General features: G+C 33.1%; 1 protein-coding gene across 2 annotated transcripts in view; it reads left to right on the top strand.

Moving 5' to 3' along the window:
- LOC137641512 (DNA-binding protein D-ETS-3-like) overlaps positions 1 to 17,995 on the top strand; it is a 375,202-nt gene that overhangs the window by 79,684 nt on the left and 277,523 nt on the right. For both annotated transcript variants that reach the window (XM_068374132.1, XM_068374133.1), the window contains exons 5-6: positions 4,136 to 4,180; positions 6,599 to 6,679. In XM_068374132.1, coding sequence (XP_068230233.1) covers positions 4,136 to 4,180; positions 6,599 to 6,679 — 126 coding nt within the window. The remainder of the gene's footprint in view (positions 1 to 4,135; positions 4,181 to 6,598; positions 6,680 to 17,995) is intronic.

The raw sequence follows: 17,995 nt of genomic DNA, 5'->3' as shown, positions 1-17,995 counted from the left end.
TTTTGATGATAACTTTATATAAACAAGATTGCTCACCTAATCAACATTTTTATAAAATAACATGAAATTAGCATGAAATATTCCCTTAAAACTTGGTCTTGCTTTTATTTAAGGGATTAAATTTATACTTATTTATACACAACATAAATGGAAACACGAAGAAGAATACGTATATGAAAATATATACACATACAAGCATGTCCGTATCAAATGTGTTCTACGTCGGCAGGTTTAACTCAGAAGTATCTTACCGAAAGAGAGCTTAAGGGATATATAGCATTTGCACTTCCTCTATTTAAAACAAGCTTTATATATATATATATATATATATATATATATATATATATATATATATATATATATATATATATATATATATGTGTGTGTGTGTGTGTGTATGTGTGTACGTATGTTTATATACACACACATATATATACATATATATATATATATATATATATATATATATATATATATATATAAAGATAGCTTAAGGGATAGATATCCTTTGCACTACCTCTATTTGAAACAATCTTTATATATATACAGTATATATATATATATATATATATATATATATATATATACATATATATATATATACATATATATATATAAAATATACATATACATATATATATATGTATATATACACACACACACACACATATATATATATATATATATATATATATATATATATATATATGTGTGTGTGTGTTTGTATGTGTATTTATATATATACACATACACACACACACACACATATATATATATATATATATATATATATTTATATATATATATATATATATATATATATATATATATATATTTATAAAATACCATTTTAGAGCACATTGCTCTAAAAGACACCAAGAGTATCGGAAAACTTCAACTTGTTTCCGGATTTTATGTACCTCAGGGAAGACGAAAATGGATAAAGCTTTCAAGTCTGTGAAGGTCAAGTCATTTTAAATGTTTTCGAGAAGACTGTAAAAGATGCGTACCAGATGTTCTATTGCATTTTCCAAATTTTAAGCCAGGAATTGTATTCATAGAATTACTGTAGCTTGTGTATTATAGCACGTACATTTTCTTCTGAGAATTACTTTGAATTATTTAAGTTTTGGCAATACTGCGGAAAACGTCATGCGTTTTTGAAACAGTGAACTGTTGACAGTCAGTATTGGGAAAAAACTCTCTCTCTCTCTCTCTCTCTCTCTCTCTCTCTCTCTCTCTCTCTCTCTCTCTCTCTCTCTCTCTCTCTCTCTCTCTCTCTCTCTCTCTCTCATCATTGTTGAATTTCATATTTATGTATAAATATAGTCAAGATATTAATAATGAGAGAGAGAGAGAGAGAGAGAGAGAGAGAGAGAGAGAGAGAGAGAGAGAGAGAGAGAGAGAGAGAGAGAGAGAGAGAACTTAATCTAAATATCCTATTCGATGTTCTAAACACATAGATCATTAAATGATTAAACTCTTCGAAAAGTCCAAACAACAACTCCTGTTCTCCCTTAAGGGAGTGTGATGATGGAAAAAAGCAGGAATGACGTCCAAAGGGGGTGTGAGTATAAAGGGAGGGGGGGGGGGGAAGGAAGTGTGTGTTTTTAGTTGCTTAGTCACCCGGATTTACAAAACATCAACTGACGAACTAGATGCGCATCGCCAATGTTTACTCACTCATCTGCATATTCCATTCACAGTCAAATTAAGTGGAAGCAATTGATCATGGGGGTCGGCGAAAATAGGGGGTCAATGAGGTAGGGGCCTGGATGGGTCTTGCTTTGGGGGAAGAAGGGGGGTAGAGAGGGAGGTGGAGAAAAAGAAGGATGATATTATGAAATTGTTTTTGCTTCTCACTTTTGTTTTATTCTTCGTTGCTCGCTTGTTAAATGATGATATTTTCTTCATCTTCTTTCGTCGGTATTTTACTTTCCCTGTATGTTTTTATCAGTTTTATTTTTTTTTCTTCATGTTTATCCTTAAGATAGTACATTTCTTCCAATTTCTGGTATTTAATTGTATTTACCCTAATTTAGTTAATATTACTTTTCTTATAACGATGACAACACACAGTTACTGGTCCTCCTGAGTTTCCTTTCTTCATGTCTTTAGCCGCTATCGGGTACACCTTTGCTTCCTTATTCTTACTTATATTTCATACTTCTTCATAAGCATCTTGTTTCACTTTCATTTTATTTTGAAATTTCCTTATCAGGTCATCTCTTGACTATTTTTCTAACACCTTTTGTTTTCTCTTTTCCTTTACTAATTTTTTCCCTTATGCTAAATTCAGATTTGTTCATTCATGTGTACATTTATTTTCGTTGAATGGTAAAAAAAAATTTCCTTCAGGAATTTCAGAGTATATTCCTTCTATCAGAGTTTCTAAGTATTTTTCATTTATTTTCATCATAATGACATTCAATTCTCCTCTGTGAGGGTTAGTGAAGATTTTTCAACATTAAATAACTTCCATAAATACTTCAACGCCAGCTGTAATAACTGCTGTCAGACTTTGAGATACTACCACTAATATTGCTACTTACACGCTATAACAAATCATTTATTCTCGACTGATTACCTCGTACCTTTTCTATGCAAAACCAATCCATTCCGTAGAATTTCGTGTTTTACAACCAACAGAAACATATCCAAAATATTTTATTTCCATACTATCAGCTCTATTGCAACAATTTTATTTTACTTTTGACATACAGAGTAGCAAATACAGACACTCTCTGTTATAATTCTTTATTTAGCATTGAAAACGTTGATATTCTCTTTAATCCTTATGAAAATAACGAAGAAATTAAAGTAAGTGGAGCAAGGTGTATCATATTTTCTCTAACTTTCATAACATTTCTTTCTATTTATCTTGTTATGTTTGCTACTTATATTTCCTATTTGTATCTCAATAATCTTGATATCATTAGAATACTTAAATAACAAAATCAGTATTAAAATCATTGCTACTGTTCCTACTTTGTTCATCTTATTCATATCCATCTCCATCGACAATATCTCTTGGTGGCTATCTCTCAGCTTATCCCTCTAACACCACACGCTTCCCCCTTTGTGTTCCAACCACCTGTCCATCGTCAATACGCAATTAATGAATATGAAAACCTAATCTGGAATTGATCTTGCGCGTGACTCGTTGGTTTTACCTGGTAGGGGAGAGACTTCGTTCAGCAGGAGCCACAGAAGGGAGAATTGAGTCACCATCGAGTTCTCACTGGTTTCTTGTGGATCCTATTAATGGGTCGTAAGTTGGTGACGGAGTTGTATTTTTCATTGAGAAATTGCTTCTTTTATTAAAATTACGTAAACCATATGCGATTGTGTAATAGATGACTGGCGTTAGGAGTATAAAATTGGAAAACAATTGTTATTTGCTATGAAAATGTAATATAAGAATAGGAAGTAAACCTTGTAAGGAATTGATGAACATTGTGACAGTTGCAAAGAATAAGAAAGCCATTAGCCCTTTTAACATTAGTTAGATTTCCTTACTGGGTGAATTGTGCCAACACTGCCTGGTTTGTTCTGTTTGGTTGCGGCAATTCTCTCCTTCCAACATCTATTCCTCCTTCTTCTCCTCCGCTTTCTTCTGGGCCAGGTGGAAAAGACCTGGTAAAAAGGGACCTGCTATCTTTGCCATATGAAATTATCAATATGAAATTATAAAATAACAATATTTTGCGTGTAAGAATCTAGATATAGAGTTGTTCTTGAATAGCATGAAACTGCTCGGTGCAAACGTTACAAGGGAACCAAATGTTAAGGAAGGTAATGATTAAAAATTGTAAAAAGTAAATATCCTCCTATATTATCAATGGATTAGTAAATAAGCATAAATGGCTTTAGGAAATTAAGGTAGAATAAGAACTCATTGTATATCCCTACCATTAAATTTATAATCCTTGCGGGCATATTGTAAAAAAGCCCATTGTATTACCGAAAACATTTGTTATAATAAAACAACTATGTATTGAATGAATGTAAAGCGACAGAAATGATCTTCAAAGTCCCATCATCGAATTGCTTACGGTGACTCATGTTAAAAAACAATCATATATATATTTTTGTCCAGGTGCAAACTTTAATCATTCTCTTATCTCGTCTGCAGATGGAAGTTTGGTGCGAGATAAGGGTCTCACTTCCATCCTAAATGGTAAGTTTCCCTTTCGACCCAAGGATTTGATTTGTTGTCTCTCTCTCTCTCTCTCTCTCTCTCTCTCTCTCTCTCTCTCTCTCTCTCTCTCTCTCTCTCTCTTCTGGGGAGGTTAGGTAAGACTATTTGTTCCCGTTTTTATGTAGAATGTTTCTTCTGTGTATTTCTGGGTGTTTTGTTTCCCTACTTGTTGTATTTCTTTGAATTTGGTGGGTGTTTCTTTGTTTAGAGGACATATCTCCTTTACTATAGAAATATATATCAATTTTAGTTATTTCCTTTTGCCTCCTGCAAGTCGGAGTCAAACCTATATAGCGATTGTATGCAGTTTCAACCCTGTCATTATTATTATTATTATTATTATTATTATTATTATTATTATTATTATTATTATTATTATTATTATTATGATGATGCTGATGATGATGATGATGATGATAGAATTCGAGTGTCTGCATTAAGATCAAGTTGAGCGTAAATGGGGGTAATAGTGATAATGTGACAATAATTGCGCGATAAATGTTGATATGTAAAATGGAAGAAGGAAATAATGATTTCATAAAGATTCCTGGGATAAAGGTAATGGATGATGGTAGGATGAAGAAAAAGATAAGTCAAAGAATAGATGAAGAAATGATATGCAGGTATCAGGGTATTTACAGTATACTGAGAAGGTGGTTAAAATGTGGATGGGAGCAAAGGTGAAAAGGAGTCATGGGTTGCAAATAAGAAAGAAAAGGTAGAAGCTGTGAAATGAACTAGATAGTGTTTAGAGCATAGAAATCAGTAAATGAGTGGCCTATTGAAAACGTCCCTATCGAGTGATCTGCCCGATTGGGGTTCTTATCCCGCTCAAGCTCGAGAGTTTATTTTAGTGTCTACTACCTCACTATCCTTGGGAGCTAAGGAGTGGGTGTTTAGAAGGAACCTATAGGTATACCTGCTGAGTCAACAGCAGCCATTGCCTGGATCTAGCTTGGGTGGAGAAGGCTTTAGCTGCTGATCATATGTATTATATGGTCAGTCTCTAGGGTATTGTCCTGCTAGCTAGGGCAGTGTCACCGTCTCTTGCCTCTGCCATTCATGAACGACTTTCAGTCCTATAAAGTGTGTGAAAAGCTTAGCGAAGGGCAAAGCTGGATGGATCAGTGTTATGAAAGGGTTATGTCAAATGAAAAGATTACATGACAATGAAATGGTAAAGAGTAATTTAGAGGTGCCAAGATTGACGAGGAATGAAATAGGTAGAAAGTACTTGGTACTACTTGTAGATATGTAATGTGAAAAAGGACTTGACTAGGAGCAGTCCTCATTTCTGGGAAGGACAATATTGCATATGATAAGCGCTGTTAAAAATGCAGTGTTTGTTGGGGGTATTCAAAGTAATGTTGGCGATCATTCTGTGTAAGTGTATGATGTTGCTTATATTGTGTATCTTTCAACACTTTGGGCACATACATAATATGTTCTGCTGTTACAGTATAAATGTGTCTGTGACTGTTGCAGTACCTTTTCTGGTACCATCTCCTATTAGTAAAAATGACACACACATATATATATATATGTATATATATATATATATATATATATATATATATATATATATATATATATATATATATATTACTTATCAGTCAGAAAATGCACGTGACAACTATTTAAGTGTAAAATCCACAGGAGACAGGAAAGTGAAAGACCAGGTACCAAGCACTTCCGTGTATTGCGTAATGCACGAAAGCGCTTGGTACCAGGTCTTTCACTTCCCTGTTGCCTGTATATATATTATATACACACACACATATATATATATATATATATATATATATATATATATATATATATATATATAAAGAGAGAGAGAGAGAGAGAGAGAGAGAGAGAGAGAGAGAGAGAGAGAGAGAGAGAGAGAGAGAGAGAGAGAGAGAGAGAGAGAGAGAGAGAGCTATTCATAGGGATAGCATAAGTAACAGATATATTTATATGTAGCACACGTGGGAAGCTGGCATTCCTGAAACATTTCATTGCTCTACGGAGTGTTGTACATCGTGGCCTTATTGTGATTATAACTATACAAAAATGTATCGCGTGAAAGGTTGAAAATGATAACGTATGACGGCTGTCGATCCAAAACTATGCTCTTCAGTATTTAGAATTATGTAGATCTATAGGAATTCTTTGTAAATTAATATTTTCCATGTTTTAATGATGGCTGAAATTGCAATTCTGGCTTTTAAAGTGAGAGAAAGAATATTGAGAAAACCTAATATTTAGTATATAGTCTTTTGATTCATCTGTTATAATAAATTGGCCTTTATTAGGTGGAATAATATAGTTGACTTTCTTATTTTCATGTCTTCTCCCATGACTGTCCTTCTTCCATTGATGCATCTCCCCCTGTATTCCCGGTAACATCTACAGGAGGTGTCAAATCGTGCATTGGAATGGGAGTCGGAGGAACAGCAGGGTCAGATACCTCTCTTAGGTCTGCTATTAAAACAGGTAAGTCGTGTCTTTTTTAAAGGGGAAAAATCTGTTTAGCCAGAAATTCATGTAAGAAAATTAATTCCAATCTTTCCACTCAAGTAAATAGAAATACATCTTCCTTATTGATGGTCTATAAAATGTTGGATGGCCTTGACGTAAATAGCCACATGTACGTATGTTCACCTAAAACATTTCTCTTTCTTTTGATATAACCGATTTTGGTGGAATCATAGGCAGACTTTCTCAGTGCCGCAACGGAATCATTATCTTAATTTTATTTATCTATTTTTATTAGATAAACATTCTTTATTAAGACTAGCGTATAACTATTTTACTTATAATTCTTCTTAACTATTCGTCTGTATAGTTCGAAGCGTTTTTTTCTTTTTGGTGTTATTTCATATGAATTAAAATGTCACTTACGAATAAATAACTGTTTTGACATTCCTGTAAACATCTATCTATCGATATACCTATATGTCTAGGCTATCAACAGTGAAAAAAGATTATTCATCGATTTTCCCTGCATTTTCTTGTGTTGTAACCAGGTGCAGCGAAAGAGAAGTTAAGGGATATGCTGTTGTGTATGCTTTGATGAAATAAACGTTTCAAGAGATAGGCCAGACATTCTCCCAGATCAGCTGATTGTGCCTAACAATATCAAATAGAGATACTAAATGTATCACTAGCTGTTACGGGATTTATTTTGTTCATGTAGTTACTATAGTAAATGATGATATTTGTAATGTTATGTAACGAGATTTTCATTTACGATACGTGTAATATAATGTCAACATTCCTTCATTTACGTTATTCATAACGTAATGTGAAGATTGTTTCCTTTACGATACTCGTAATGTATCATCAAAATACCTCTCCTTAAGGTACTCGTAATACATTACCAAGATACCTTTCTTTACAATTGTCCTAGTGTAATGACAAGATACCCTCCTTTACGATACTTGCGATGTAGGCGTGTCAAAATATCTTCCTTTTTAGCATTCTTAATGTAATATCTACATACCTTCCTTTACGATATATGTAATGTAATGTCAAAATAACTTCCTTCACAATACTTGTAAAGGGATGTCAAAATACTTTCCTTTATGACTGTCGTAATGTAATGTCAAATTGCCATCCTTCACGATACTCGTAAGGTAATATCAAAATAACTTCCTTTACAATAATCCTATAGTTAAAGTTAAAATACCTTCCTTTACGATACTCGCAATTTAATGTCAAAATACATACCTTTGAGGTACCAGTAATATTTTAAAGCTATATCAAGTGTATCATTTCCGTTTATATCTGCTTATATAAAGATTATTGCTTGTTTTCTTAAAATTTAATACTTAAATAAAATGGATTGATTTATTTTTCTTATTTCTATGTAGAATCTTGAAAGTTAAAATATCGTGTTGTGAATCTTTATGCGAACAAAAAGTAGATGTCTCAAAAATATAGCTTTTATCAATATTTAACGACCGTGGTAATCATTAATCTAATCAAAGGGGCTTTAAAAAAGTCTTCACATACTTTATTCAGTACAATACAGAATAGTAAATGTTTCATAAGCAAGTAATTCACTTTTCGTAAAGCACTTATTTCCTGTTGGTGGTTAAGATGGCATTCATACCCACAAGAAAATATTTTGTATAAATTCCTGATTTTAAAACTAGAAACAAGAAATTTCTATTTCCAGTATTTGGCGAGTTGTTCATCAGAAAGTTTTGAATTAAAACAACTCGGTGTGAAACATGGTTAAGTGTTACAATTCTATGCTCGTGTTTGCTAGGTCTTTGGTTTATTCTTGGATTACTGCCCACCATATAACCCTGCTGTAAATAGGTGGTGTTAGACAATATTGATAGATAGAACAGCTGCATATTGCTTCCACACAAAACTCCTAAAGAAGACCTGTATGGTGACATACACGTGCACATACACAACTATATATATATATATATATATATATATATATATATATATATATATATATATATATATATATGTGTGTGTGTGTGTGTGTGTGTGTGTATGTGTGTGTATATATATATATATATATATATATATATATATATATGTATATATATATATATATATATATATATATATACTGTATATATATATACATACATATATATATATATATATATATATATATATATATATATATATATATATATATTTGGAATACAGGTCATTTTCCTAAATAGTACAGTATGTGGTCACTCGGCCAAAACGAAACAATAGTCACTACAAGATTCGGGTTTTGACTTCCGATGTCAACTGCATAGCGAGCTACCACAGCACTGAACATTTCTTTGGGTACACAGAATTTCTATGAACGAGTTGAATCCCATTTCGCAAAATGGAGCTTCATCTGAATTTGTCGTTTCTTATATTCTCCTTAACTAACAAGTATTTTTTTCTTCCACGCACAAATGCCTTTAAGAATCAGTTGGTTCTTTGCATTTTTCTAGAAGTTCTATCTAACTCTAATTCATATTCGCCGTCAACTCATTCAAACTCTTTCAATAGTTTCTAAAGTTTATCTTAATAATTAATTATCTACACTATTTTGAAGGTAAATTTCATTCTCTAACAAATTTTCAACCACGTATGTCCATTTTAGGAAATCTATATATCATTCTACTTATAAAGATATGGAATGTTAATGGAAACAACATAAACTCGTCTCTAGCTTACTTTTACGCCTATCCAGTAATCTTGCGATCTTGATAATCTAACAAAAACATTGCCCTCTCCATAGAGCTTAGAATTTCTCTCTGAAAATTACCATCTATTAGATAAAAAGTTTTCAATCTCCATATTGGGTCTGCATTTAGTCTATTATAGGTCCAGGATGTATACTACTACTTCACTAACAATCAAATACTCTATTGACCTCGCCCTAATTTTCTAGACATACTCTAATCGCTCCCTTACAATCCTGCCATTTGTTTCGACAGAAAAAGTTAATTCATATTTGAGGACTCGTTTCCTCAGTTGTATTACAAAAGAAGTATGTAATTCAGGAATCTGCCAATCTATGACCGTTGGTAGGAATCAAAATATCGTTCTGGTAAGTCAATTTTCAATAATAAGAAATTTGTATATCTTGTCGTACATAACGGAATGGAAATACTAATGTGCATTTGTGCACATGGATGCCAAACTGCTACCGAATCTATTTTTTTTTTACAGCATTTTGCACGAAATAGGAGGCACATTACACTATTGAGTCTTGTGTATAAGAAGTATCATGATAAATAATTACTGCCCTGCTGAGTAAGAGAGGTGATGAGAGCCCTAAATTTGTTCCTTTTTGTTAAGTGGTGATGCCAAGATTTGAGACCTTTTGGTAACTAGGTTGCCCAAAATTAGTTTTATATGAAAATTACATGTTTATCAAGACTTAGAATAATACATTTGACAAAAATTTCCTAAATATAACCAATCTTCCTTTCTTTGGGCATTATCAGAACATGAAAGCGGAAATTTTACTAAATATTTCGTTTTCCAACACCATGACTCAGTAACAGCTGTGCCACATTCACTTATGAAGGCTATTTTCCAAACTTGTGTTAGACTAGTTTTAGCGGTCCCACGATCGAGAGTTTAATATTGATTCCCTTGTGGATGTGTCAGAGCAATTGCAATATAGATATATATATATATATATATATATATATATATATATATATATATATATATATATATATATATATATATATATATGTATATACTACTGACCTCGCCCTAATTGTCTAGACATACATTAATCACTCCTTAATAATCCTTCCATTCTGTTTCGATAACAAGTATGTATATATACTTATCTATATGTACATACACACACATATATACATATGTATATATATATATATATATATATATATATATATATATATATATATATAGGTAGTAGGTTGGCCAGGGCACCAGCCTCCGTTGAGGTACTACCGCTAGAGAGTTATTGAGTCCTTTTAGTGGCCAGACAGTACCACATTGGATCCTTCTCTCTGGATACTGTTCAATTTCCCTTTACCTACACATACACTGAATAGTCTGGCATATTCTTTACAGATTCTCCTCTTTCCTCATACTCCTGAAAACATTGAGATTATTAAACAATTCGTCTTCATCCAAGGGGTTAACTACTGCACTGTACTTGTTGAGTGGCTACTTTCCTCTTGGTAAGGGTAGAAGAGACCCTTTAGCTATGGTAAGCAGCTCTTCTAGGAGAAGGACAATCCAAAATCAAACCGTTGTTCTCTAGTCATGGGTAGTGCTGTAGCCTCTGTACCATGTCCTTCCACTGTCTTGGATTAGAGTTTCCTTGCTTGAGGGTAAACTCGGGCACGCTATTTTATGTAATTTCTCTTTCTCTTGTTTTGTTAAAAAAATTTATAGTTTATATTGAAATATTTATTTAGATGTTGCTGTTCTTAAAATATTTAATTTTTCATTGTTTCCTTTCCTTACTGAGCTATTTTCCCTGAACTTATAGCATCCTGCTTTTCCAATTAGGGTTGTAACTTAGCAAGTAATAATGATAATAATATAGATAGGGACTGCAACCTCACAGTCAATGAATTACGAGATGCTAATTCACTGTTTTAATTTATGGAGGGACAATTTATCAAAAAAATAAAATAAATAAATAGATAACTAAATAAATAAAAAAAAAAACCACCTCGAAATTCAATCCATCTCGGTCGGGAATCGAACATAGCTTTTTCTTTTTCACTGATAAACGAATAACTTATACCTCGAGGGTTGTAGTTACATGTCCACAGCTTCAATGGTCTTCAGATCATTGGGTCTGGTTATTACTTGTTTAGCAGACCACCAAGAAGTACCAGACCTAATTGAAACCTAAGCCTAATGAACATTATGGATGGCTAGCAATGAGGGAATGTTTTATTACACCGTGTACTAAAAATAAATACACCTCTTTCGCCTACTTGTTGGTGGATAATCAGTGTTTGGTTGACTATTGTGATTGATAAACAGAATTCACTTCTATTTACAATTGTTACGAGCTCGTGAACTTTTGTTTAAATAATGGAAATAAATTTAGTTTAAAGAGATGAAGGCAGACAAAATAGAAAGAAGATGAATAGTAATTTTCTTTGATTGCCTACTGAGGTATTTAATTTTTCTTGGATACATAAGAGTATTTGAGTCAGTCATACATCCCCATCTATATTTCTTCATTCGAATATACACATATAACTTCTTTAATCAACTCCTCTTCCTCACCTTAAAATCGCATTTATTCGTTTTGGATTTGATTTCATAGCTTTCTCTGTCCATCTGTTTACATCTTTACATGTTTACCTATAACCAATCTTTAGTGTTATTTTGAAATATCACTTTTTAATAACAGACCTTCAATTTCTAGTGCTTCTTATCCATGATTGCCACTCATTTTGATATTATGCTTCACTTGACATTGTGTATTATCCCACAAGATTGTTTTTTGTCTCTTATTTTTCCTGAACCAGCTGCTGACTTTATTTTTGCATGATATTGTCGCTCTCTTGGTCTTATTCATCATTTTTTTTTTATATAGATCAGTAGCTATGGCTCAGCTTTTGCATTTCCGTTTCCTCGACCATTCTGATGCCTTTATAATTTTATCCAGCATTCATCTAGAAGTATTTTTCTTTCCATTATCCTTCTTCATCTCCTGTTATATTTCCATTCACCATTTCCTTTCAGTCATCATACCATCGTCTTCATTTGCTTCATCCAATTCGTGTTTCTTCCACTTCCCTTGCACTCCTTGTAATTCGCGAAAATACTATCGCCCTTTTCCCCCTTCTCACTCCCCTCTTCCCTATCGGGCCAAATCGCCCAACCCCCGACTCTCCCGTCCCCGTCAAAGGCCAATCTTAATGTAAAGAAATGATGTGGGTTGGACCACTTTGTAGCAGCGGAGGCCAACCCGTACTAAACTCGTACACGGTGTTCGCATTAACCCCCGAACAAACCTCCGCTTCTCAAGTATCAGAAGTTATCGACCTATTCCGTTAACTTTCACTCGGGGGTACTTAGCAGCAAGTGGCGGCGTCCGATGCTATACAGGAAAGGACGAAGATGAGAAGTGGTGGTTGGTGGTGCTGCTGAGAGAGAGAGAGAGAGAGAGAGAGAGAGAGAGAGAGAGGGGGGGGGGAGAGAGTCCCACGTTAAGGTGTAAAGGGCGTAGGGAGGCCCCGCCATGGAAAAGGGACCGTTCCCCCATCTATATACGGTGTATCATCACTCAATGAAGAAACCATTATGGGGAGCCCAGCATTGAATATCGTATTAGCAGCCTTCTTTTTCTTGTATTACTTCATGACTTGAGCTTCCAGAAGAAAATTGGTGTTTTATATTGACTTTATGAGATGATTAAGCGAAAAAATGAGGCCATAATAAGTGTTGAAAGCTCGGGGTTAACCTACTTTATCAGGTTTTTCCTGGGATGATTAAATCAAACGCGAATGTTTTTCTCCGCAGACTTTCACTCGTTGTGTCGGCTGGTGGTAGTAAACAAACATACATCAGAGATTGTGCCGATAAAGCGATAGAAATGGGGTGGGAGGTCAAATATGGACAGAGAGAGAGAGAGAGAGAGAGAGAGAGAGAGAGAGAGAGAGAGAGAGAGAGAGGGAGATAACTTGTTCAAATGGAATATGGTAAGGCATCTCCCTTGATGAGGACTCATTCGATGTTTGAACCGATAATAAAAACGACGAACATGATGAATGATGTAACACCCTAATGGTGACAGATGATATCTTTGATGATGAAATTGGAATGTCGATAAGTTATATCAAGGAAAATTGATGAAGGTTAGTCACGAATCCACGTAACTTAAATGTTAGCGTAACAAGAATTATATTTATAATTCTGTTGTTATCGTAGCCTTTTAAGAGTTTTTATGAAATCGTAAATAAAATAAGAGAATAAATCTAGTGCATTGGATAAAGATGGAAAACCCAAGAGAGGAGTTCTGATGTATTTCTAGATGCCAGTGATGTTTCTTGTGAGGAATATTTTATTCTATCTTTATCAGTGAATGCCTGTAGAAGGGATATTTGACAACATAATGATATTATACATTTTATTTTCCCAGATATTTAGTCATTGCATAAAAAAACTTTGTAATATGAAAGAGATGCTATTCCTGTCTAAGACGATATGGACATATTATTCCATTTTATATATACTAAGTATATACTAGACCACAAGTATTGCCCCAAAAGGCAGGGAAGGATACTGTGGTTAAAACAAATGACTCACTTTTTTTTTTTCCTAAATGGGATCAACCAAGGTACCCAACAGAATGTATGTCAGCTGCCAGAATAGAAATCAAATTAGTTTTATTTTTCAATTACCTGGTACCAATAAGGCACTGAATGAAAAAAAAAAAAAAAAGTCCTAAGTTTCATGTGGTTTTCAGAATATAAAATTTCAGCGGTTATTTCTGACGTATACCCAAGTTCTAGAAGTAATTGTTTAAAATGGGCAGGAAATTATTGTATTGGTTAAAGTATTTTCATATTCGAATTATGAATTATTTGCCCTGATCACGAAATAATTGTTTAATCGAAACTCGTGTGGATGAAGATAAGATCAGATGTTAACATGGTAGCAATATTAAGAATCTTGGAGTATGATGTTATCTTCAAACATATTTCCAGTGGACTAGGACTATCAAGGCCCAGAGCCATTCATAATGTATCCCTGTAAATAATTTTTGTTTTTAAGTTTAGTAAAAACATATTGACAGCCTTTCTCATCATGGATATTCTGTATGTAATCAACCATAAGACGTACATACTTATGAATTTTCGAATAAGCAAAGTTTCAAAATAATTGGTGAAGAATGGCCCATCCTATCATGATAACTATCCCACAATAAATTGTAAATCCGAACAAACTACTCCGGTAAACGTCACAGTCGCTCGGTTATGACGTCGATTCGAGAGAAGTTGTTTGGCGGGTTTATTATGGGCAATCAAGGGGCGAGTGTGCCGAGTCGATAATGTTAATGGATAACTGTCAACCTCATGTGAACTGACATTTCAGGTTTTTTTCCAAGGATTATAATGTGAGGTTTTCTATTCACAGAGTTCACTGCCTATTTTTTATTGGTGAATTTTCTATCTACTTGGAATATGTTATTTACGAAAAACTGCTGATATGTTTCGTTACTTTTAGCTTCCTTGGCCAATGTTTTGCTTAAAAAATACATTAAAAGGAAAGAAAAATAGGGAGGAATCAGAGGGCAGTTTTGAAAATCATATTAAATCTATAAGGCTGAGTAATATTTCACTATAACTATAGAACATTAGCAATAATAACAAGAATTACAAATAATCGCACAATTTTAATGGATGGAATGATTAAAACGATGCAAACTTTCCATTTTGCTTGAATGCCTCCTTGACCGTCTTTGTAGTTTAAAAAAAAAAATAGTCAGTATCTATGTAAGAAACTTACGTGGATAGATGGTGTCACAATGTTCTATTAACTGCTGTGGAAAAAAAGAATAATTTAATCCTCACTAAAATTAGTTTAGAGAATAATAGGACATGTTTATATTTTCAATATAATCTGTGTACCCATCATTTGACTTACATGATGTATTTCATGAAAAAAAAGGATCAAGAAAAACTTAACGTACAACTACAAATTGGAAGTGCGAAGCAGCAATGTAAGGTTTGAACGTTCAATAGTCATCCCGATCTATTTCATCTTAACTAAAATGCATTATCTGATTTGCACAATATACTTTAGGAATATCAGTTAAAAAAAGGCATACAGAAAAATAACAAAGGATCATTCAAGTTTTCAGCAGCAACGCTAGTGATACATTACTACTAGTTGAATAATTTACCACACAAATTTACTTATGTGCAATCTTTTATTATTATTATTAGTATTATTATTATTATTATTATTATTATTGTTGTTGTTGTTGTTGTTGTTGTTGTTGTTGTTGTTGTTGTTGTTATTATTATTATTATTATTATTTTTATTATTATTATTATTATTATTATTATTATTCAGTTTTCCAGTTATATTTAGTGATATTTCGCATTTCAGTAAACCCGTTTGTTTAACAGCGAGACGTGCCTTTGTAATATCCTGTAATAGAATAAATTCGATCAGACCCGAGTTGGGCTAATGATCATTTTCGATTAGATTGAGAGTTTAATCAATGTAGAATATTTTCACCAATTTCTTTGGAAGCTTATAATGTAGGGTAATATTGTATTTGGTATGTTTTCCAGTATATATCTAAAGTTAGTTAAAAGGTCTTTTAGAATAGACTTGAGAGGATTGAAATATTCGTATAATATTCAGGCATTGTTCGTATTGTTTGAAACAACCGTTATACAGCTAATAATAGCAAATATCTGGTAAATTTGTTTGATTGTCTTTCTTTTAGTATCCTCATCATTAAGTCGCTTAAAGTAAGTAAAAACATTCTGGGGTGATGTGGAATTATCATAATCCTATTTCTTACGTCATATAGTTGTTATAGTGAAAGCTGTATTGATTAAATGCATGAAAATTATACGGAGTTAGAGCAAAATATTAGATGTCCTATTATTAATTGATTACTTTATGAAGTTTCTGGTTTTTCTGATATTTTCATATGACTTTAGGGAACTGAGCATCACTATTTCTGACGCAATATATTTGCTCACTTAAAAGTAACCTCCCCTGTCTTGTTTATAGAAGAACATAATTGCCATATCATGCCGTTCATTGTTTCTTTGCAAACCGAACGCTACAAATGTATGGGATTTAGGAAGAGATGCAAAGACGTCACAAGGAAGGTCATTCCTACAGGATGAACACCTAGCGAAAGAGTTTATAGGTCAGTTGATAATCCAGTTAACGAAGAGGTGAAGGGACAGGACAGTCTCCATAAATGTACAGAGCAAGGGAAGGAAATTCTTTCCCACACAAAATTTACCTTTCCGCGACTTAGAATGAAATGGGTGGTAAACAGAGATGATAAACTTTATTTAGCATACGAATTCATCAAAGAACTTTGATTTGTTTCGACGTAAACTTTTTTTTTTTTTTTTTTTTTTTGCTTCAATGTGTCTGGTGAGCAGAAATTATTTATAATTATGATGACACCAGTCGTCTGTCTTGACTGACCTTTGCAACTGTTAGTTTGTGTTAACAGACAAACATAACTTCTGTAAAAAAACGTTTAAAGTAGCCTTTATTCTTATAAATGTAAAGAATACTATTTTGAGTAAACATTATATATGTAACTGCATCCATGCTTGCCCCTTTTGCTTCTCTTACTTTACATCAATTACTATTTTGAAAATTTTCAAATAGTCTGTATATTATGGTCGTGGGCGTATGTTTCCAGAAGAGAGAGAGAGAGAGAGAGAGAGAGAGAGAGAGAGAGAGAGAGAGAGAGAGAGAGAGAGAGAGAGAGAGAGAGAGAGAGAGAGAATCTTTTTCTTTTAAGAAAGATCCGAGAGGACGATTTTCGAGTTGGTTGGACAGCATAACGAGTTGAAAGAGGCTGTTGGGGAAAGAGGGCTTTGTGCTCTAGAAGACCAACCTCTGCTACAGGATACTGCTAATGAGGGCCTCGGGCAGCCTGTGTGTGTGAGTGCGTATATATATATATATATATATATATATATATATATATATATATATATATATATATATTCATATATATATACATATATATGTATATATATTCATATATATATTGTATATATATATATATATATATATATATATATATATATATATATGTGTGTGTGTGTGTGTGTGTGTGTGTGTGTGTGTGTGTGTATGTGTGGGTTTTATGTGTGTATGGAGGACTAAAGAGATGGTCATTAGGACACAAGTTAAGTTTCTTTGAAAGAACTATTACTACTGTCTTTTTTTAAGCCTAATACCTTCCTTATTTCTACGCTTATTTCCCAAGCAGGAATATATAATGGAAATCACTAAAATATATCTATATTTCATGATCTTGTGCTTGACATGTAATGACAAACGTTATGGATTATCAATGATGAGTGATGCACTTATTTTCGTAGCTTGCATTTTATACACAAGCATTGCGAAGTGCTTCATCTGGCTGTTTCAAAATATTTCCCTTTCATAGTCTATGATTATCATCCAAGCTAAATTAGGAGACAAACAAAGAGAATGGGAACGAGAATGTACAATTCATAGGGAATAGTACAGCAAAATTTTATATTCAACATGAATAAAAAAAAAATTCTTTTGGAAAGGCTGGATAGTGAATGATACCGTCTATAGGAAAATCTTTTTATG

Source organism: Palaemon carinicauda, chromosome 5 (genome assembly GCF_036898095.1).
Source record: "Palaemon carinicauda isolate YSFRI2023 chromosome 5, ASM3689809v2, whole genome shotgun sequence".
In the NCBI taxonomy this organism is placed as follows: Eukaryota; Metazoa; Arthropoda; class Malacostraca; order Decapoda; family Palaemonidae; genus Palaemon; species Palaemon carinicauda.
Note: the sequence above shows the minus strand (reverse complement) of the source record. Positions and strands in the feature narration are given on the sequence as shown.